Below are 22,604 nucleotides of genomic sequence, written 5' to 3' on the forward strand. Positions count from 1 at the left end.
TCAACAGCAGCGACTATCAATTTTATTGTTTCATCAGCATGCTGAGGGCGAAGCTTATGTTTCAAAGCTTTAGCAGAAAGTATTATCCGGGGACTAGGTCAGAACTTCCATTCAGCAGAAGTCCCGGGATAATACCCCAGATATCACTGAGTATAAAGACCTAGTATCTCAGAATATGGGACCTTTCAAACAAGATTTCGGGGGTTACCCATATATCCAAGAATAGTTACCCACGAATTAAGCAAGTTTGAATTAGGTTTATATCTCGTTTCAATTTACTAAATGTGCGAAAATCTACTGACATATCCGCAGTAAGATTGTTTATCACATTTAAACATTCCAATTCTTTAGCGTGCCGTGAAAGTCCACTGATGTACTATCATTTCCTCTTTTTCGCAACAAAACTCATTTTTGAAGTTTATCATGTTTTTGGCTTTCTCAAATTTTCAAATGTTTTTGGATTTTCTGAAATTTCCCTACTCCCCCTAAAATGCAAACACATTTTAAAGAAAATTTGAAAACTTCTAGATATTTGACCTACTAAAAACATAAAAAGCAACAACAAACTGTACAGAAACTTGACAACTAACACTGAATCACATCAAATCGCCATTCACTAGACATAAACAATCTGAACTCCCCCTTTCACAAATCATTTTCTCATTTAGATTTCAAAACACTTAAGTTTGTTTTAATCGAAATGATTTTTCCGGAAAATGAATTTGTGTTGATAACAACCACTTGTAAGTTTATCATTTTTAAGTACGGGGATGTGGTTCATCATCTTGTCTATCTTTTGTCATAAATAGTAAATCAAGTACAAATTAATGTCCCTGATTTACCATTTGCATCTAAGAATCTTCTGTATCACTTGTAAATGTAATTAACTCAATGTATCCAAGCATCTCAAAAATTTAACCACAATTACCACTTGTGGGATCAAGATTACCACTTGTAGATACCCAAAAACTACCACGTGTAGGAATATTACGTCTACATCACCATTATATAAATCAAAATGCCGATTCCTGCTTCGCAATTAACCACCTGGAAGCTCCGGCATAGTCCTTTCACCTGCAAACATTCAAACATTAATCACAATCATTCAAACAAATACATCAAAAACTAGAATGATGCCGATTCCTGATCCACGATATAAACTTGGGATCTCCGGCGTAGTCCTTTGACTATTCTGGGAAGCAAACCTCCCTCCAAGTCTTCTCAGACTTGAGGACTTTCAACTCTTCAGCTGTAGGGTTGTATGTCGCCTTTTTAGTTGCGTAAAAATCTTTTACCCCTTTAGCTTTTCCACTCAACATTTTCCCAAATATCTTCTTAACATTCCCGTTAAATGTTTTCTCGACATCAAATTCTTTTTCATCATCATAAAATTGATTTGAAATTTCAATTTTTCCAATTTTCTTTTTAACCTCCTCAAACTTCAATGATGGAAGAACATCATCATTTTCTGAAATTTTCTCCATAACTTGTGGCTCTTCTGGCTTTGTGGAACCAGATTCATCACCGACTTTTTCTTCTACCTTTTTAGCAACCCACACTTGGTTGTCATTTCCTTGTCTTTTGTAAAAATTTGTCCTTTTCTTTGAACATTCTCCAACTTCATTTTTCGAATTTTTAAAAATTTTTGATTTCTCAGATTTTTCTTCAACTTTGTCTTTCATCTTCTGAGAAGCTCCCTGTTTTGCTTTGATATCTTTCGAACAATCCGATGCAATGTGACCAGCTTCATTGCATTTCAAACAGGTTTGAGTATTTCTTGGATGAAATACTCCAGTTCCATTCTTTCTCTTTTCAGCAAGAAACTCTTTGTTAGTTTGTTTCCAAAATGGTTTCTGCTGTTCATCTTCCGAGCTTCCACCTGTCACAAATTCAGTGTTTGAATTAGAATTTTTCTCATTTTTATGATTTTCTTGTAGAACAAAACCTAAACCTTTCTTTTTGTAGCTACGATTTTGGTTAGGTTTCTTTGGAAAACCAGGACCAGAATTGTAACCTTTTTTCTTGTTTAGACGTTGTTGAACTCTGGAGGTATATTTTTTAGGTTTATCAAAATTTTTCAAAACTTTTAATTCAGGAATATTAACCTCTATTAGTTTAAAAGTTTTGTTGATTAATTCCGGTTTGATACTCATTATCGGAAACTCTTTGTTGTAATATAATTTGTCAGAACCATTCAAAGTATAAACAACTTCGAAAGTTTCATCATCCAAATCTGCTTTCGATAACAAAAATTCTTTACTGTAAGACCGTTTAACCGAAGAATTTTGACTTTTGACAGACGAATTTGGCTTTTCAGACTCCGATTTTATTCTGTCTCCTCATCAGTATCCAACACTTGATCGACCATCTTTTTGATTATTTCAGACTCATGATCAGTATCGGATGAGGTAAACGTCACATCAATGTTTTCTGGTAAGACATCAGTTGTATCTGTTTTAAGCTGTATATTGACTGCTTTTGTAAGTTGTTCCTCATTTGGTTTCCTAGGTGAATACCCATCCCAAATTGGAGGCGGACACTTGTTATAGCTAACGGTCGGTTTCTTACCACAATCTTTCTTTTCTTTTGGCTTCTCAGCTTGAAAAGCTTCCATACCTGCAACAGTTGGGTAAACACGATCAATAACATAATCAGAGGTAGAATAGCTCAACAATAACCTCCTAATTCTCTCATTTTCAATCTTTCAGTTTCCAACTCTTGCTTCCATTTGGCACTTTCTTCAATGTAAAAATTTATAGCTTTTTGCTTCGACATTAAAGTTGCATTCATAATCGTCAGCGCCTGTTCTCTTTCTGTATTTGTCTTTTGAAGACCAGTTACTGTTTTGTTCAACACGTCGTACGATTCCTTCACATAATTGAGATTGAACAGTAACTGCTCTTTCTTTTTCTCGTACTCAGAGATGATGTCATCTTTTGCTGCACACTCTTTGCAGGCTTTCAAACACTTCTCACAGGGCTTGATGACTTCAACAATTTTTTCAACTTCGACTGTTTTCACAACTTCAATCACTTTTTCTACTTCAATCACCTTTTCTTCTTCTTTCACAACCTCACCAATCTTCTCAGCCACATTTTCAGAATTCTGAACATCACTTTCAGATTCAGATTGTTGTTCTTTAGCAGCTTGTTTCTCTTTTAGCTTCTCCATTTTTTCTGCAAAATAAAAATGAAAACTTTCAGGAGACATATGAGATTTTGCAATATTTATATGTTTCTCTTCCTCATCATCATTGCTGCTGTGATCAGGTGATTGATCAAAATGTATAGATTTTTCAGAATCATCATCAGATATACTAGAATCAGATGGTGTTTTATCAAATACAACATCCTGTTCTTGAACAGTTTAATCTGAATTATCTGAAACATCCCCAGAGTGTTCTGAGAGTCTATCAGTACTATCTGAACTTTCATCAGATGACACAGATTTTTCATCTCTACTTGATACATTCTCTCCAATAGATCTCATCCAAGTAGCAAACAAATTTGGCTCTCGGACGATCTTTGCAATGAAAGCTTTAAAACCTCCCTTTTCATCCACAAACATATCCCAACTGAAACCTTCTGGTAGTTTCTCATCATCTTGAACGATAACTCGTTCTGCTGTAGCTTCAGATGATATGTAATCACTCCAGCTGAAATCTACAACACAAGCTCTTTTGGAATCTTCAATCTTTCTCCCATGAGCTGTCTGAGGTTCTTGGGATTGACCAACTTGTTGATAGATTGCTTTGCGGTAGTAATCATCTTTCCCGAATGGATTCTGTGCTCCGCTAGCTTCTCTTCCTTTGCACTCCCGCTTGAAATGGCCTTTTTCCCTGCATCGAAAACAAGTAACTTTAGATTTATCAAAACCTAAAGTTGAAACATGAGCATCTAAAAAGTCATTTCTCCCGGTAATGGTTTTGAATTTCTCAGCCCGGCGAAGAACACTTGCAAGACACCATTTGATATCCATAAGTTCCATTTCCTCAGCGTCTATTTGATCGTAATCCTCTTTGGTGAGCATAGGATTTCCGATCCGACCAGCAACTAGACCTTCATAAGATAACAGAACTGAACCCAGAAGTGCCATATGGTCTTTAGTAGTGTCTTCAGAGAAGCTTTGACCTTCTGGAAGATTGAGAGCTATGTTGCACTGAATTATGTATCCATTTCCGGTTTTTGTACTCTGAGACTGAAAGCTTGAGTTAGTCTCTTTCGGATTCACACTCGGAAATGATGAAAACCCGCTGCTACTCTTGTTCGAACCCTGATCAGCTTTCTCAGATGAATCACCAGCACTGAAAGCAGTTTGAATTTTCGGACTTCTTTCATTTTCAGAAACTGGAATACTACCTTTATAATACATTTTAACATCTTGTTGACCACTAGGATTATTCATCCTCGCGATCTTTTGCTGCTCAAGATCCTGACTCTCAATTTTCTCAATAAACTGACCAATTGTAAGTTTGTCATAAACACCCGTGTTTTTCAGTATCATCAAATACGTTCCCCACTCTTTCTGAGGTAACGCGTCAGCCAATTTATCAACCCATTCCTCACGACCTTTTTCAACTCCCAACATCGATAACGAACGCACTAAGTGGCAGTATCTCTCAATCAGTTTTTTAGTATCCTCTCCCGGCAAACTGCTAAACAAATCAAATTCCTTTTTAAGCAATGCCTTCTTGCTTTTGATCATACTTTCACTTCCCTCGAATTTCACTTTAAGAGCATCCCAAATTGACTTCGCAGTTTTGTCTTGTTGTAGCAGAATGAATATATCTTCTTTAATCGCCTGTTGTAACAAACTAATCATCATTTTCTCTGCTCTGAACATTGCACGTTCTTGTTCTGAGAATTCAGATATCTGTTTAATGACTTGCAATTCTGTTCGAGGTAATGTGTACTTTTCCAATATGCATTCCCACGATCTGAGATGATTTGCCTGAACCCAGTTTTCAAAACGATCTTTCCACCCATAGTATTCTTCAATACTCATCAGTTTCGGGGGTTTCTGAGTGGTTCCAGTCTCATTTTCCAGGTTCATAGCTTGAGCAATCGCGGCTGGAGTACTCGGTGTTGCAAAGGCGTTGTAAAATTCAGAATTCATGATGATTTAACACAATATACAATGCAACTGACAGAAAAACGGTCCAAATATAGTTCCTTGGAGCGGTCCAAGATATGTCGTTCGAGCGATTCAAGATGTGTTGTTCGAGCGGTTCACAAGTGTGCTGTTCGAGCGGTTCAAGATAGTCCAAATAGGCGATCCAGGTAATTGTTCGTACGAGCGGTTCAGGGTGTGTTGTTCGAGCGGTTCACACTTGTTTTTGGGGCGGTCCAAGTCACTCGACCGAATAAGCGGTCCTAAACACGTACGGATGAGCGGTTCACAGAAATTAATTTCGAGCGGTTCAAGTCAGAACGATCGAATGAGCGGTCCTAAACACGTACGGATAAGCGGTTCAAGCTAGGTCCAATAAACGATCCAGAGTTGTTCCAGAAAAGCGATCCAACTTCGGACAACGATTTGACCCACTATTTCTTCGAATTTCAACCCCAAACTTTCAAGGGTTTGTCTTTATACCATCGCGCACAATCCCTGAGATTTTGAGCAAGTTTCGACCGGGAAAAATATCTGAAACTGAAAAAGAATGAGTAGAAGACAAAATTTTCGACAATTTTCAGCTATTTCCTGTAGAACTCCTCCTCCTGAAGCTCTGATACCACTTGTAGGATCGTTTGGTGACCCGAACGAGTCGTTCAGAGGTGTTTTCGTCAATTACAGGTGCGGAAAACAAGTAAATGACGTAGGAATAGCTTGTATAACACTTTAAACTACGTTTCTATTGATTTGACAATGAATACAACCTGTTTTCGATCCGGCAACACTTCGGTACGAAAATCAGGAACCGTTACAAATGAACTCGCTCTAGAGGTATATATAGGACTTTGGGACCGCTTATTGGACAGGCCCAATAAGCGGCCCAACATGACATATAAGCGATCCATCATGTTGTCACAAGAGCGGCCCAAGATAGTGTCATATGAGCGGTCCACTATCACCATGTACCTATGAGCGATCCAAACACTATAAACCTATACAATCTCATAATTTCTCGTATTACGTGCCTAGATCTAACGTTCTAAGATAATGACTCGATACAAGACGTAATCAGCAGATGTAGTGCACCAACAATAGATGATATTCTTATTTATTCGAAGAGTAAAGAGGAACATGCAGCGCATCTGCATGCACTCCTAAATTTGCTGAGAAAAGAAAAGCTTTATGCTAAATTTTCGAAATGCGAATTTTGGTTAGAACAGGTACAGTTTCTTGGACACTTAGTTAATCAAGAAGGAATTCATGTAGATTCCACAAAGATTGACGCAATTACCTAATGGAAAACCCCTGAGTCACCAACCGAGGTTAGAAGTTTCTTCGGATTAGCCGGTTATTATAGAAGATTTATTCGAGATTTTTCTAGGATAGCAATTCCCTTAAATAAGTTAACCTGTAAATCTGTTAAGTTTGAATGGGGACCAAAACAAGAAGAAGCATTTAGAATTCTTAAGCAAAGATTAACCAACGCACCCATACTCGCGTTACCAGAAGGAACTGAAGACTTTGTAGTCTATTGTGACGCTTCTTAGTAAGGTTATGGATGTGTGTTGATGCAACGTCAAAAGGTTATAGCCTATGCATCTAGACAACTAAAGAATCATGAAGAAAATTATTCAACCCATGATCTGGAATTAGGAGCCATAATTTTTGCCCTTAACATTTGGAGACATTATCTTTACAGTAGTAAGTTTACCATTTTCACAGATCATAAGAGTTTAAGGTATGTTTTTGGGCAAAAGGAGTTAAATATGAGACAAAGACGCTGGATGGAGATACTTAGTGATTATGATTGTAATATCCAGTATCATGCGGGAAAAACTAATGTAGTAGCCGATGCTTTAAGTTGAAAGTATCACGAAAAGCCAAAAAGAGTGCGTTCTCTTAAATTAAATATACAAGTAGATTTAAATGAACAGATCAGGAAAGCACAAGAATCAGTAATCAAGAATGATACTGAGAAGTTGAAAGGAATGATTAAGGAATTAGAACAATGAACAAATGAAATTTGGAGATTCCATAAGAAAAGAATGTGGATACCTAAATTAGGAAACCTACGCCACCGTATATTAGAAGAAGGCCATAAGTCTAAGTACACGATGCATCCTGGAAGTGATAAGATATATCAGGATTTAAGAAAGAATTTTTGGTGGATAGGAATGAAGAAAGATATAGCAGCTTATGTTTCTAAGTGTTTAACATGTTCATAAGTTAAAGCTGAACATCAAAAACCTTCAAGTTTGTTGCAGTAGTTAGAAATGCCAGTATGGAAGTGGGAATTGATAACAATGGATTTTGTTACCAAATTACCCAAAACAAGAAAAGGTAATGGTACAATCTGGGTGATTGTAGACAGGCTAACCAAGTCAGCTCATTTCTTGCCGATGAAGAAAACTTTCAGTATGGAACAGTTTGCTAAGTTGTATGTAAATGAAATAGTTTCATTGCATGGAATTCCTTTATCAATTGCTTCTGATAGAGATAGTCGTTTTACCTCTCATTTTTGGACAAGTTTCCAAAAATCCATGGGAACCAAGTTGAATTTGAGCACTGCTTACCATCCTCAAATGGACGGACAAAGCGAAAGGACAATTCAGAGAATGGAAGATATGCTTAGAGCTTGTGTAATTGATTTCGGAGGTAATTTGGACGATCATTTACCATTAATAGAATTTTCTTACAATAACTGCTATCACACAAGTATCAATGCTGCACCATTCGAAGCACTTTATGGACGAAAGTGCCGAACTCCAGTCTGTTGGGCAGAGATTGGAGAAAAGCAACTATCTTGGACCAGAAATAGTACAAGAAACCACAGACAAAAGCAACTATCTGGACCAGAAAAGCAAATATCTGGACCAGAAAGCAGCACGTGATTGTCAAAAGAGTTATGCTGATAAGAGGCGAAAACCGTTGGAGTTTCAAGTAGAAGACAAGGTGTTATTGAAAGTTTCTCCTTGGAAAGGAATGGTGAGATTCATCAAAAGGGGAAAGCTAAGTCCCAGGTATGCTGGACCTTTTGAGATTCTTAGAAGAATAGGACTTGTAGCTTATCAGCTACAACTGCCAGAGGAAATGGTAGGAATACATGATGTATTTCATGTATGTAACCTCAAAAAGTGCTTAGCCGATGAATCACTGGTAGTGCCTCTTAAGGATATAGAGGTAAATGAAAAGTTAAAGTTTGTTGAGAAACCGCTACAGATTGAAGACAGAAAAGTCAAGAATCTCAAACACAAGAGATTGATTCTAGTCAAGGTAAAATGGGACTCCAAAAGAGGACCAGAATACACTTGGGAGCTTGAATCAGAGATGCAAATGAAATATCCATACTTATTTCAGTAGACCTCGAGAACAAGTTCAAAAACAAGGTGGGGAGGATATAACAACCCTCCAAAATTTTTTCAGACACCCCTAATATGTTTAAAGTTTCCGTATACGTCCTAAAATACGCCCCGAATACAAGAAATGAACCTAAATACCTTTAATTTTATAAAAATAAAATAAAAACAAATTATGTGGGTCGCTCGCGGGCCGCAAAGCCTTTGCCTACAGGCTACGCGGGGCGCGACAGCTGGTCACCAAAGCGCAGCCCGGTGCTGCCACGTGTCGCAACACTTGTCGACCCTACGTCGCGGGCCGCGAGGAACCATAGATAAGCTCCAATAAATTGGGAGCATCGGCAGTTCATTCCAATTGCTCACACGCAACTTTCTCTCTCAGTTTCTCTATAGCCTAAGTAATACCCGGGCATTATACCCACTAAAATAACGAAGTTCTGCCTCGTTGTAAGTATTTGAACCCCCGGTTACGTATTACATACGCTGCCCAATTGATTTAGGATTCCGTAATGGCTGTCGGGGTACTGTCGGGGTTCTGCCCGACGTAGTCATTGGAATTCTGTCTCGGGGAGGGTATTACTAATGTAAATATTCGGTTATTCTACTAACGCGTGTGCATTGTGTAATTAATAGATAATCACCAGGAAATCACAAAGGAAAACCCTAAGATAGCAATGTGAGTAATCCTCCTTTTTGCAAACTGTTTTTACAAAACCTCAAATGATTTACATTATATTAAACAGTGATTGAGTATTTGTATTCTACAATTACCATCGTTATGTTGGGGTTTTGTATACAGAATTTGTTACTACACTGTGAGTAGTAACATGACCACAAGTCGGGTTGACAGTACCGTGGGTGGTAATTAAAGTAGAAAATAAACAAATGTAATTGCGCGACCGCCCTCAATGCCGTAAACGGTTTTACCTGTCTTGATTAAACTGGGATTCACTCACCAGTATTTCCCACTGACAAAATGTTTTTAAACGCGTTTCAGGTAACAAAATGTGAAAGCCAAATAGAAGCCAGTTGGACAGCACTGAAGGCTTGGAAAAGCGGCTCTAAAAGTTACCTAAATAAAGAGATGTTTTTATTTAAATAAAATAGGGTTTATCCCTATGAAAATGTGTATACTGGAAACTTGGGATTTTCCCATGTGTTTAATATTATAAAAGTATGGTATTTTACTCTGATAAAATATTTCCTAACTACGGTCCTAATGTAAATTCCGCTGCCAAATTGATAAACACCGATACCACCGAAACTGGCCGCGGCCGCCCGTTCCCGGGTAATTAGGGGACGGGGGTTGCGACATTGGACATGGCGGAATGTGCTCTCAAGGCTCTCAAACCATTGCAGGAGCCCAGTTGCTCCATCAGAACCACTGAACTTGAGTGGTTTAGCTGAGTTAAATTGTTTATAGCTGCACGAAGCAGGTGCATTGTTGTTGTTGTTGGCTTGGTTTATTTGAGTTATGAGATTAGGTAGCACAACAGCAATTTGCTTAGCTATTATGGCAGCCATTTCGTTGTCCTGGGCAGCATTTCGACTTGACCTTGTGAGAAGTGATTGAAAAATTACAAGAAAATGGTTGTCATAGGTGGATTTAAAATGTTTAACAAATCATTGCCATTATTATTCACTTTAAATGTCAAACTAGTGGTTGGAGAAAGATTTGGTGTTTCTTGTGACCCAGGTTCGACTCTCACCCTTTCCATTATTTTCTGCGGCATCCAGGTGATTGGCGAATACGGGTGGCGCCGATTCGTCTTGGATGGGAGCCGAGGTTTTACCGATTATTCCACTGTCGTTCCTTCAGGCGGGTGGAGGTTGGGTTTCCACGCATCTGGGAGAGCCAAGGGACTAGCGGTGGTCGAGTAGTCGACCTTAGCCACAATGCCCGGTGTCACGGTGGTTGGCACGTCGTTCCTTGCCGTAAAAAAAAACTCTATTAAAAGGATCATTTGTTCCTAAAAGCTTTAAACATATAGTGTTCATTAATATAGAAAGGAATGAATATTCACACACCCCTCCACTCTATCTCTCTATACATACATAGATATTTATAATACATAGATATATATAAAGAGAGGGGTTAGGATCAAATACAAAGGATAAAATAAATAAGAATGGTAAGAAGGATTCTAGTCCATTGATATTAGACTTGGAGGGTTGAGATTAGTTATAGGGAAAAGAAGATAATAGAAGGGCATAAAGGGAATCCTATATTTATGGATTTTCTCTCTTCACATGCAAGGCACATGCCAATTCCCCCATCGATTTAAAACGTCCATAACTTTTTTATACGACATTTAAAAAAAAATCACCATAATAACAAGCGTTTTTTTATCTTTAATATGAGTACCATATTATCATATAAAAATAAAATAAAAAAATTCATTTTTACTGGTTTATTTTTTGCATTGTGTTAAAGGTTTAGGTCATTGTGTCTTTTAACTGGGTTTTGGTTAGTAGAGTTTCTATACATTGTGTTATTATCAAACCCTATAACACAATGTTAATTTGGGTTCTATCCATTACGTTTTTATAAGAACCTATAACACAATAAATGACACAATGAAGATGGTGTTATATCTGGGTTTTCTATAAGTTGTGTTATTAGTTCAGGTCATTGTGTTTAATATGCTATTCATTGTGTTTTAATCTGTTGTCCATTGTGTTTTAATAATTTGTTCAATTTTTTTTATTATCTTTGTTCATTGTGTTTTAGTTTGTTGTGTATTGTGTTTTTAGTTTTTTTCCATTGTGTCTTCATCTGCTCTTCATTGTGTCTTTTATCTGTTGTCATCAATTGTCTTTTTATTTAGTCTGATACTTATTGTGTTATATGTTATCGCCATTGTGTTATACGTTATGGTCGTTGTGCTTTAGTATGTTGTCCATTGTGTCTTTATCTGTTGTCATTGATTGTGTTTTTGATATACTTTACATTGTGTTTTACATCATGTCCATTGTGTTATTATCAAAACCTATAACACAATGTTAATTTGGATTCTATCCATTGGGTTACCTATAACACAATATAGACACAATGAAGATGGTGTTATATCTGGGTTTTCTATAAATTGTGTTATTAGTTCAGGTTATTGTGTTTAATATGTTATTTATTATGTTTTAATATGTTGTCCATTGTGTTTTAATAATTTGTTCAATTTTTTTATTATCTTTGTTCATTGTGTTTTAGTTTGTTGTGTATTATGTTTGTAGTTTGTTTTACATTGTGTCTTAATCTGCTCTCCATTGTGTCTTTTATCTGCTGTCATTAATTGTGTCTTTTATCTGTTGTCATCAATTGTATTTTTATTTAGTCTAATACTTATTGTGTTATATGTTATCGCCATTGTGTTATACGTTATGGTCATTGTGTTTTAGTATGTTGTCCATTGTGTCTTTATCTGTTGTCATTGATTGTGTTTTTGATCTACTTTACATTGTGTTTTACATCATGTCCGTTGTGTAATAATATGCAACAGGTTTTTGAATTTTTTTTTGAAAAATATAACAATATGGTACTTATATTAAAGATAAAAAAACGCTCGATTTTATGGTATATTTTTTTTTAAAAACAAATGACGTATAAAAAAGTTACAGACATTTAAAAATTGGGGGGGGGGGGGGGAGGGGGGATAACATTTGACTTGCATGTGCATATTCTCTTTCATCTTGTAGACAAAATTATCTTTTACATTTAATTCCTCCTAGGACACTTGTTACTCTCTGGTGACTTCGTACCCTTCTTATTTTAAAATACGTTGTATTATAACTTAACCCGAGAGTGATAAAGTAAAAAGGGTTGTGAAAATAAAATTTAGAGGTGTGAAAATAATGAAATCCATATAGAATTAAATATGAAAATAAAACAAAAGTTACTCCAGAACAATAAAACTTTTTAAATGTGGCGGAAACGGATCATGACTATACGTGTGAAAGTCTTACCTTGTCAAGATGGGGTACTTTTTTTTTCAACTAAACATTTTTAAAATGGAATAGTCAAGATAAATCAACATAAAGACAAGGACAAGCTTGGAGTATCCAACGTATTATTGGGATCCAAGCTAAAGTAAAAGAGAAGATAACCAAATATTACAATTGTCACCATTATGATCAAATTAGTCATTGAAGGCAAAAGTGCCCATCCTGTAAAAATAGAACCGCGAATTTCTTGAATTGTATCATCTTTGAGACTTGAATTCAAGACTTCTACACATAAGTGTTCTTAAAGGTTTTGCCTTTGACAATAGGGCACCAATTCCATTTTTGGTAAACGAAAGAATATAAAAGTAAGGTCCGTTTTAAACAAGGATAGTCATATAGACATAAAAAATGTTGAGTCTGAGTATAACTAGCTCTATTGTATTGGTAACCAATATCGTAGATGATGTTGCAAATTTACTAAAGAAGTTTTGAATGCTTAACCAGACGTTAATAGGCGTTATCACTATAGAAAATTCGGTCCTTCCAACCATTTTTCTAGTTATTCCTTCTGCATGTTTTCCAATATAGCTAATATTTTCTTATTAATTATAATGGGTTGGCCTGTTATCAGAGAAGATCTTGGTGTCAGCTGAAATTGTGTATTGCTGCTGAAACCTGTTTGATGAGTTTTATAGAAAATCTAAACTGTGTGAAAGCTATATAGTGAACCTAGCTAGCAGCAGTTTTGGAAAGGTTTTGGGCAAATAAGTTCTTCCTTGGAACATACCCAAGAATATTAGCAACTCACTCTACCTAAAAGCATAACTTCAACTTTCTCTTGGCAAGAAAGAATATAAATATTTCTTATCCAAGTAAACCCTTTGCTTCAACCACAAACATTCTATTAAACTATTTTTTTCATTTTGTCACAATATAAATGTGTGTTTTTCTTTTCAAACTTTGCATTACCAATTAATCTGTCACCATGACACTCCCAACATTTCTTGTTTTTTCTCTCATTTTCTCACCCTTGATCATGCTAGTTTCCTCTCAAAACCAAAACTATCAAGAACAAATCATGGAAAACCCATTGATTCTTCAAGCTTGTAGCAATATAAAAGATAGAAACGCGTGTCTCTCAAACCTGAAATCCTTTCTTGACAACCATAATTCGGTTAACCAAAAGCCTGAGTCAATCTTGAGAGCTGCCCTAAAGGCGACACTCAACGAGACACAACTTGCCATGCAAACGTTCACCAGGTTCACCTCGTTGTCTTCAAGTTCGCGGGAGCAAATCGCGATTGAGGATTGCAAGGAACTCCTAGACTTCTCAGTTTCTGAGCTTGCATGGTCCTTAGCCGAGATGAGGGAGATTCGAGCCGGTTCTCAAAACCCTCATTCCCAAGGGAACCTAAAGGCATGGCTAAGTGCTGCTTTAAGCAATCAAGATACTTGTCTTGAAGGATTTGAAGGCACAGATAGACACCTTGAGAGCTTTATAAGGGGAAGTCTAACACAAGTAACACAACTCATTAGTAATGTATTGACTTTATATACACAACTACATACCTTACCTTTCAAACCACCAAGAAACTATGGTGCTAAAACTAATACCTTCTTTCCACATTGGATGACGAAAGGTGATAAAGATTTGATGGTTGCGAGTCCGAATGGGATGCATATGGACGCGGTGGTGGCGTTGGATGGGTCCGGACGTTATCGCTCCATTTCTGAAGCGATTAGTGATGCGCCTGATCATAGTGACAGGAGATATGTTATATATGTGAAAAGGGGAGTTTATAAGGAGAATGTGGACATGAAAAAGAAGAAGACCAACATAATGCTTGTAGGGGATGGCATTGGAGCCACCGTGGTGACGGGAGATCGGAACTTCTTGCAAGGATGGACTACATTTCGCACAGCCACTGTTGGTAAGAAGCTTTAACCCACTGTTCATAGCATGTAGTATTTCAGGGTTTTTTTTTTTTTTTTTTTTTTTTGCAATAAATTGTGCTTTAATAGACATCTTGCATGAATCCCTTAATATGAGTGTTTAGCAATTCAAGCATTGTAAATAGAAATTGTAAAGTTGAGTGATTTAATCATTACTTTTTATACTAATGGCCTCTTTTTCATCTTTTGTGTTTTAAAGCCGTCTCCGGCAGGGGCTTCATAGCAAGGGACATCACATTCCGCAACACAGCCGGTCCACAGAGCCACCAAGGCGTCGCACTGCGAGTGGATTCTGATCAGTCCGCCTTTTATCGGTGTAGCATGGAAGGCTACCAAGACACCCTCTACGCCCATTCCCTCCGCCAATTCTACCGCGAATGCACCATTTCAGGCACCATCGATTTCATATTTGGCAACGGTGCAGCCGTCCTCCAAAACTGCAAGATCTACACTAGAGAGCCTCTTCCACTACAAAAAGTCACAATCACGGCTCAAGGCCGCAAGAACCCAAATCAGAACACAGGGTTTTCAATCCAAGATAGCTTTGTTTACGCCACGAAACCGACTTATTTGGGGAGGCCATGGAAAGAATATTCAAGGACAGTGTTCATGAACACGTACATGAGTGCAATGGTGCAGCCACGAGGGTGGCTAGAATGGTATGGGAACTTTGCATTGAGCACATTGTGGTATGGGGAGTACAGGAATTATGGTCCGGGTGCAGGGTTGTCCGGGCGGGTTCGATGGCCAGGCTACCACATGGCTATGGATGCATCGACCGCGGATTCTTTCACTGTCCGCCGGTTTATAGAAGGTTTGGCATGGTTACCGGCTACTGGAGTAACATTCTCAGCTGGTTTATCTAATTAACTGAAATTTTTAATGGCTGGTGTTGGATCTTGGCAAGCTGTTAAGGTGATTATTTGTTAGATCAACTCGTGGTTATATACTGTGATACATATTCAATTTAATCATACTAGTTAGGTACATATATAAATTCATATGTGTTTTTCAATAATGAAATGATGTAGATTGCTTATGTGAATAAGAAAATATGTTATAAATGTTTTGCATTTCTTAGAGCATCTCTATATCTTTGATTGTTATGAAATTAGGATAAAGTTACATTAGAAAGTCTACTGAATTTAAGAAATGTATAAAGACACAATGGATCATAAAATATAATATAATGTTGAGTAAAATATAACACAAATGTTGAGTTCAAAAGACACAATGAGTCGCAAAAAATACAATATGATGCAAATATAGAAAAGACACAATGCTAAACAAAAAGAGACGGTGATATAAACAAAAATTAATCTACAAGATATATAAATTCAAAAGTGAAAACTTAAAATCTTATATCGTAGAGTTCGATAAAAGGGTTACAATATCGCTTGAATTAGCTTATTAGAGTCTATTTGATACCCTTTTTAAGACTTCTTATTTTTAGGAGACTCTGTATTTGATCTGAGCCCTAGGAAATTAATATCATTCCTTACAAGCATCTATTTATATTTTGATAAGTTGAATACGATTTTAATTTATACGGGTTGATCCAAATAGCCATTAGTCCAGAGTTTAATTCTAACTTTTTTTAGTATTATACTTGATTTTCTTATCAATTAAAGTTTGGCCTACTAGCCCTATCCAAATTTTCAGTTACCTTTTTAATAAAGACTAAATATACTTTTTTATAACTAAAAAAAAACACACACACACATGGCTGGATCAAATACAAAGCGGAAAAGTATGCAAATGATAAGAAGCAATATAAAGCATTGAACTAGCAATCCAAAGATTGAGATTAAGTGCTCTCTAAGAATTTTACAATCGCGTAATAAAAACAAGTGTTAAAAGAGCAAAATAAGAATAACCATAATGGTTAATTTTTAAAATAACTTCTCTCATTTACTTTTAATGTTCATAACTTTTCATGCATTAACAATTTTAAATAAAAATCATGTCATAAAAATAAAAACGAACATTTTATTATCTTTAGGTTGAGTATGGTAATGCAATAGTTTTTTTCTTATTAACAAAATCAACATGCTAAGTGATTACGCAATTGCATACCATTATGTGATTGCGTAATATATTGTAGGGATGAGCAAAATGGACCCGGTACTGGTACCAAACTGGTACCGGTACCGAATTTACCTTTTCGGTACCGATTCGGTACAGACTTTTGACATTTTCGGTACCGGTTCGGTACCGGTCCGGTACCGGTTTTTACCCTAAAATACCGGTACCAAACCGTACCGTACCGGGTATATTCGGTACCGGTACCCACTTTTGAAGATTTTCGGTACCGGTTGTTTCGGTTCCGGTACCGGTTCGGTACCGGTCGATACCGAGCTCATCCCTAATATATTGTATTTTCAAAACAGTTGTAGGATCGGATTACTACGCTAGAAATGTGTAGAAATATGAAAGTCGATTGTACGGATATCTAACGGATCATAAAATATGTGGAATCCATAACATGATAGTATAAAGCACTTGATTTATTAACTCAAAGCTTCATTAATAAACGAACAACATAATGATACAAAATGATCAAAATCTATCAAAGCTCCAAGTGTGAAAGATTACTTCACGCGCATGAGGCCTATGTATTTATAGGCACAACCTTGAGTATGAGCCTCATGCGCACGTATATACCAAGCTTCATACGCACATATGTGCTCATATGTGCGTATGAGCTTGGTTTTCAACAAAATCATTTCCAAACTCACAAAACACACTGTTATACTACCCAATACATTAATCTGGACACAACTAAGACATAGGCATTAGAAATTCTATATCAACAAACTCCCCCTTGGATGATGTCGCAGTCTTATCTTCATTGGTCTCAATCCTTTGCTGCCGAAGAACCTCTTCTTATAGTCCTGTTTGCGCCTTTCGAATCTTTAAATCGACGTTTATTATGTTCTTGGAGGTTTCTTCATGCATTGATATCTTGTAAAAGCAGCTTTCTGCATTCGATCAACAACATATCAATCTCTTCTTTTCTCTCGTATCCTCTTTCTTCTCGATCGTTCTCCACTTAGTATCCCACATCCTTCCAGAATGTATATCATATGTCTAACAAACCTTCACAACTCTCTGATATTGCAACGCTTTATCACGATCCACCTTTGAAAAATATACCTTGTTATACAACAGCATCTCGATATCTTTCTCCGGCATATTAACTATGCACATTGGATCCTATACTCTGATCGATCTCTAGTTTCCATCTTTACATAACACGATCATTGCTTCACCAGTTTTTCATCATAATGCCACCATACGAATTCAACAAGAAAATCCTACTCCATCATATTTAATCTTTTCAGATTCAGCATATTCTGCTATAAGACTAGCATTCTCTGTTTCTAAACCTTTCATTAATTCAACTTCATTGTCAAAGTTAATCTTCAACTTTTTCTACAACACTTTTAAATAATTTATAAACTTGATTAGCAGACTCGCATGATGACCTCTTTATGATCAATCTGAGCTTGTTGTCTCTCGTTTTGAGTTTGTAGATTCACATTCTCAGTTCTCAACCTCTTGTTTTCTTCAACCAACTCACCACTTTAACATTTAACTCTTCCTCTTGTTTCTCCAACTCTATTATCTTCTCGTTGTTCGACTCATTGAAATAATCGTAATCAATATCAATGTCGTAAAGCCTCAGTGTTTGTTGGTGTGTAGTAGAAGGTCCACCATGTTCAGCTTTCTTTGGTGTTTTCTTTGGAGTTTGTTGCGACGGCACTGATGCAGGAGTTTTGATATGAATACTCTCTATTGTTCGAATATCAATAACCTCTTCAGCCATGCCACTAGAGTTCCTTTCTTAACAACCACAAGCACTTCTTCATGTGGTTTATCTTTAACTGCTTCTTCTGTTTCTAGTTCATCTACAAGCCTTAACCCAACAATTTTTCTTTTCTTAGCAGCTAGTGATCATGTCGTCTTAAATTCAGTCTCGCTTTACTCTTCTTGCGACCACCATTCTTCTTGTCAACAACTGGAACTTCAGGTACATAATCCACATATTTTTCCTCTTCGGCTTTCTTTTTGTTAACTTGTTCAACTTCATGAGGAAAATCTGATTCTTCATCATCTGACATCTTATCTTCCTTTTCTTTGTCAGATCATTTTCATCTTTTCTGTCTCTTTCACTGCTTCACCATCAGAAACACTATTATCATGCCTCCATTTTCCGTTTTCTGGAACTATATAATATTTGTTATTTGCACGTGCAAACAAACCACGATACTTAGGAATCTGACGTTCAGCTTTTCCTCTATATGCACCCAAATGTTCAAACATAGCATTATTCATGTGTTCCAATTTCATAACTTCTCCATTTTCTTTCTCAAGATCGAGTACTTGATAATCAATCAGAAGTTGTAGAAAACTTGGATACATAATCCACTTTTATCACCCAAATTTCCTTTCATATTGTTGTAGATTATAGCTGAGAAGTTAAACTTTAGGTTTAATATCAACGCGACAATTGCACTCATTTGATAATCGGTAGCTACGTCATGTCCACCTTATCTGTGCCCCAAATATTGAACTACCACGTGCGTTAAGAATTTATACGGCTTTAGTGTACAACTTTTAGCGTAGCTCATAGCATTCAGATAGTCGTCGTATCCCATTCGAACAAAACATCCTTTAACTTGTTTTTCGTCTAACAATTCAGCATCTGTAGGTGCATCTTTGTATTCCAACACTTCAGGGACTAACGCTTCTGTAATCACAATCTTTTTCTTTTGAACTTCTGAATGTAATTTTGTGCCTTCCAATCATGCATTCTTCCATAATTCACAGATTATCATTTTGCATGGTGCACGTACTTCCATAATAGGCTTGAAGATTCTTGACTCCTTTATGAAATGCATTATTGGTGCGAATGGGTTTGCTTTTTCAAGTGTTTCGTCAATCAATGCAACGATATTGTGTTTCAATTCATGATCCTTCTCCTTCCCAGGTTTCAACATCTGCCCAATAACAGACAAGCGTAAATCCGACAAATTTTAAAATTTTAAATACAAAGGATCTAACACATTAATCATTCCACACGTATGAACACTAACGCAAGGATGAGTATAACCATGGATGAACATCAGCGTATGAGCATTTAACACAGATGAAGACATATGAAAGTATGACCATCTAAGCGTATAAAGACCAAAACCATACGTATGAACCAAACAACATGGATGTGGACTTGTGAACGTATGAATCAGATACACGTATGAACTATCTCAAGCGTATGAACGAGTTTCAAGTGCATGAGCTCATACGTACGTATAAGCTTCATACGTTGAACTTGACCTAGTCAACTAATCAAACAATCAAACATTCAAAACTTGATGTTTTTCACAATCAAAACATGTACAATCAAATAAAACAGATAGACAAAACCCCTATGTCTATTTCAATTTTTATCCGTGTTTTATACCGTAGATCTAAACGTTAGGGTTTAAATTCATTCAAACGTCGATTTGTTATGATATAGTATGTTTTATACCTTGTATGATATACCATACTTATCACAAGTACAGTCTTAACAAATTTAAATCAAAAATCAAAAGACCTCCTTAGTGTTCAAAATTTCTCCAAATCAGTACAAGTTTAACGAATGAGCCAAACAGCGTATGAAGACAGGGGTTTTATATAGAACGAATGGCTCGTACGTGCGTGTGAGTATATGCGTGCGTATGAGTCTCATCCATTTCAGAAACACCCTCATGCTCATGAAAATGACACATGCGATTAGACTATACTTCATACGTTTAAAGTGTCACATGTGCTTGTAAATATTCATGCTTTTGATTTTCAATTTCAATTTTGTCAGTCAATTTCACACGTTTGTTCAACCAAGTCCAAGTTAATGACCTTGGTTTAACATTATGGTCCTTCCACTTTCTAATTTTCATGAAAAACTTCAATTTCCAAGTCCAAATTAATGACCTTGGCTGTGACAACCGACAAATCCAGGCTAACATCCGTACCAACCCGAATTTGGCGCACATTGTGATCTTACATTTTAGACTTAGTTTTATTAATTTGGTCGTCATATGCATAGCGATGTCTATCCGGGTTAAATTTTGCATTTGATATTTTTTATATATTACCGGGTAACACACGAGTTAACCCGACACGCACGAAGATTGGTGATAACTGTCTAAATACATGGGAAACCACTCTATAGTATTACTGTAACAACCCGCGTCTTCGAAGTCAATGTACAAGTCAAAGTCAAAGTCAAAGGAAGAAAAGATTGCTAAATGCGATCTGTCACTCCTTGCTTAATAATTGATTGTACTCTTTGACGTTGTAATCGATACTTTATTTTATGCTACTTTAGTTGTATTATGTGGAGTAAATGTAATAATCGTAGTTTATCACTAATCGGCCTATCGATATCTCATCGCTGTCGCATCGCAACTCGAATTATGCGTTCTGGATATTGTTTTACGTGTGTGTGTCATTTATGTTTTACTTGTGCACGCTTACCTTTGGTTGAATTCTCGTACAATAACAGTTATCATTCAAGCATACAAATGGCACCATTTGAGGCATTATACGGAAGAAAATTTCGATCGCCGATTGTGTGGCATGAGATCGGAGATGCGCAAATAACCGGTCCTGAGCTGCTGCAAGAAACGACTGACAAGATCTCCAAATTCGAGAGAATCTTCTAAAAGATCGGAGCCGTCAGAAATGTTACGCCGATAGACGCCACAAGCCCCTTGAATTTGACGCTGGCGATCACGTACTCCTAAAGGTTTCACCTTGGAAGGGGTGATCAGATTCGGCAAGAAAGGGAAACTCGCGCCTCGATATGTTGCACCCTTTAAAATCCTAGAAAGGATTGGGAAGGTGGCTTACTATGACACCCCAGGAAAACCACGCAACTTAACTAGCTTCCTCAGTAACCACGTGCTAAATTTCGAGACGAAATTCTCTTACCAGGGGGAGAATGTGACCACCCTCATAATTACATGTATCCGTACGGTTTATTAATGATAGTGAAAGTGCTTGATGACTGTGCTGAATTACTTAACTGCTTTCTGATTACTGTGTCATACTTACATGTGCTTTTTAACATACTAGTCTTGTGTAGAAAATTGACAAAATAGTCCTGTATGCTTTCCTAAGTGTTGGGAATCAAAAATGTTACAAAAAGATATATATATATATATATATATATATATATATATATATATATATATATAGGACACTATATGGAATAACTTAGCACTTTAACGGAACGGTATCTAACCGGACATTACCCGGGACACCAAAATATTGCAAGAAACATTGTTTAATTATTTCTTGGCTAGTTATGATCCCCGAACACCATAACACCCACTAGATATCTACTAACTAGAATATGTAAGTATATACTTGGATTCTAACTTATGATTACCAACTATTATCAAAAATTTACATCCAACCCCCCCCCCCCAAACCCGAATTCGGTCACCAAAGGACCCACAAAATATCCACACCATACTTCACATCTTACTTCTAGATTTTATCTTATATTTTAATTAGATTGTTGCTTGTTGGTGTTGCCAAAATATTGAAGACATCCTTACAAGCATGGCTCATAGATCACTACATCACTTCAAATCTTCACACTACTCCCTCACTCTCCTCTCCCTCCCTCTCGGCTCACATAACCGCCACCACCATCACCACCTTAACACCATCATCTTCTTCCATTTCAAGCTTCATTTAAGACTATAAGGTGATTCAAGGGAGCTTGCAACTTGTGGAACTTCAAGGAGCTTTATTTCTTGCTTTTCACCATCATTTTATCTTTTTAACTAGAGATCATCCCTAGCCTTTGTGCTAGTAGTAAGTTCTTGTTTTACTCTTGATCATCTTATTTTTATGATTAAAAGTTGTAGTATGATAGGTATGTTTAAAACACTAAAGAACAAGAACACTAAAAAGGTTAAACAAGAAACATGAACATAAAAGTTTACATAAGGTTGAAATGTTGTTAGTAGGATGTTGTAGTGAATAAGTTGTTGATTGCATGATGATTCTTGGTTATGTGATGTTAATCACCATATGGATCTTGTTAAATGATGTTTAGAAATAAGATTTAATAAGATTAGAAGATGATTAGGGGATTATATGAAATAATCACCTTCTAGTTTAAACATGAACTTGAAAGAAAATGATTTTCTTGAAATATAATTAAACAAGTAGGTTGATGATCAT

General features: G+C 36.6%; 1 protein-coding gene across 1 annotated transcript; it reads left to right on the forward strand.

Moving 5' to 3' along the window:
* Window positions 1-13,368: 13,368 nt before the first annotated feature.
* On the forward strand, window positions 13,369-15,372 carry LOC110865760 (putative pectinesterase/pectinesterase inhibitor 22). Its single transcript, XM_022115073.2, has 2 exons — window positions 13,369-14,335; window positions 14,557-15,372. The coding sequence occupies exons 1-2, from the start codon at window positions 13,390-13,392 to the stop codon at window positions 15,225-15,227; spliced, it is 1,617 nt and encodes a 538-aa protein (XP_021970765.1). The 5' UTR covers window positions 13,369-13,389; the 3' UTR covers window positions 15,228-15,372.
* Window positions 15,373-22,604: the final 7,232 nt, after the last annotated feature.

Source organism: Helianthus annuus, chromosome 6 (genome assembly GCF_002127325.2).
Source record: "Helianthus annuus cultivar XRQ/B chromosome 6, HanXRQr2.0-SUNRISE, whole genome shotgun sequence".
In the NCBI taxonomy this organism is placed as follows: Eukaryota; Viridiplantae; Streptophyta; class Magnoliopsida; order Asterales; family Asteraceae; genus Helianthus; species Helianthus annuus.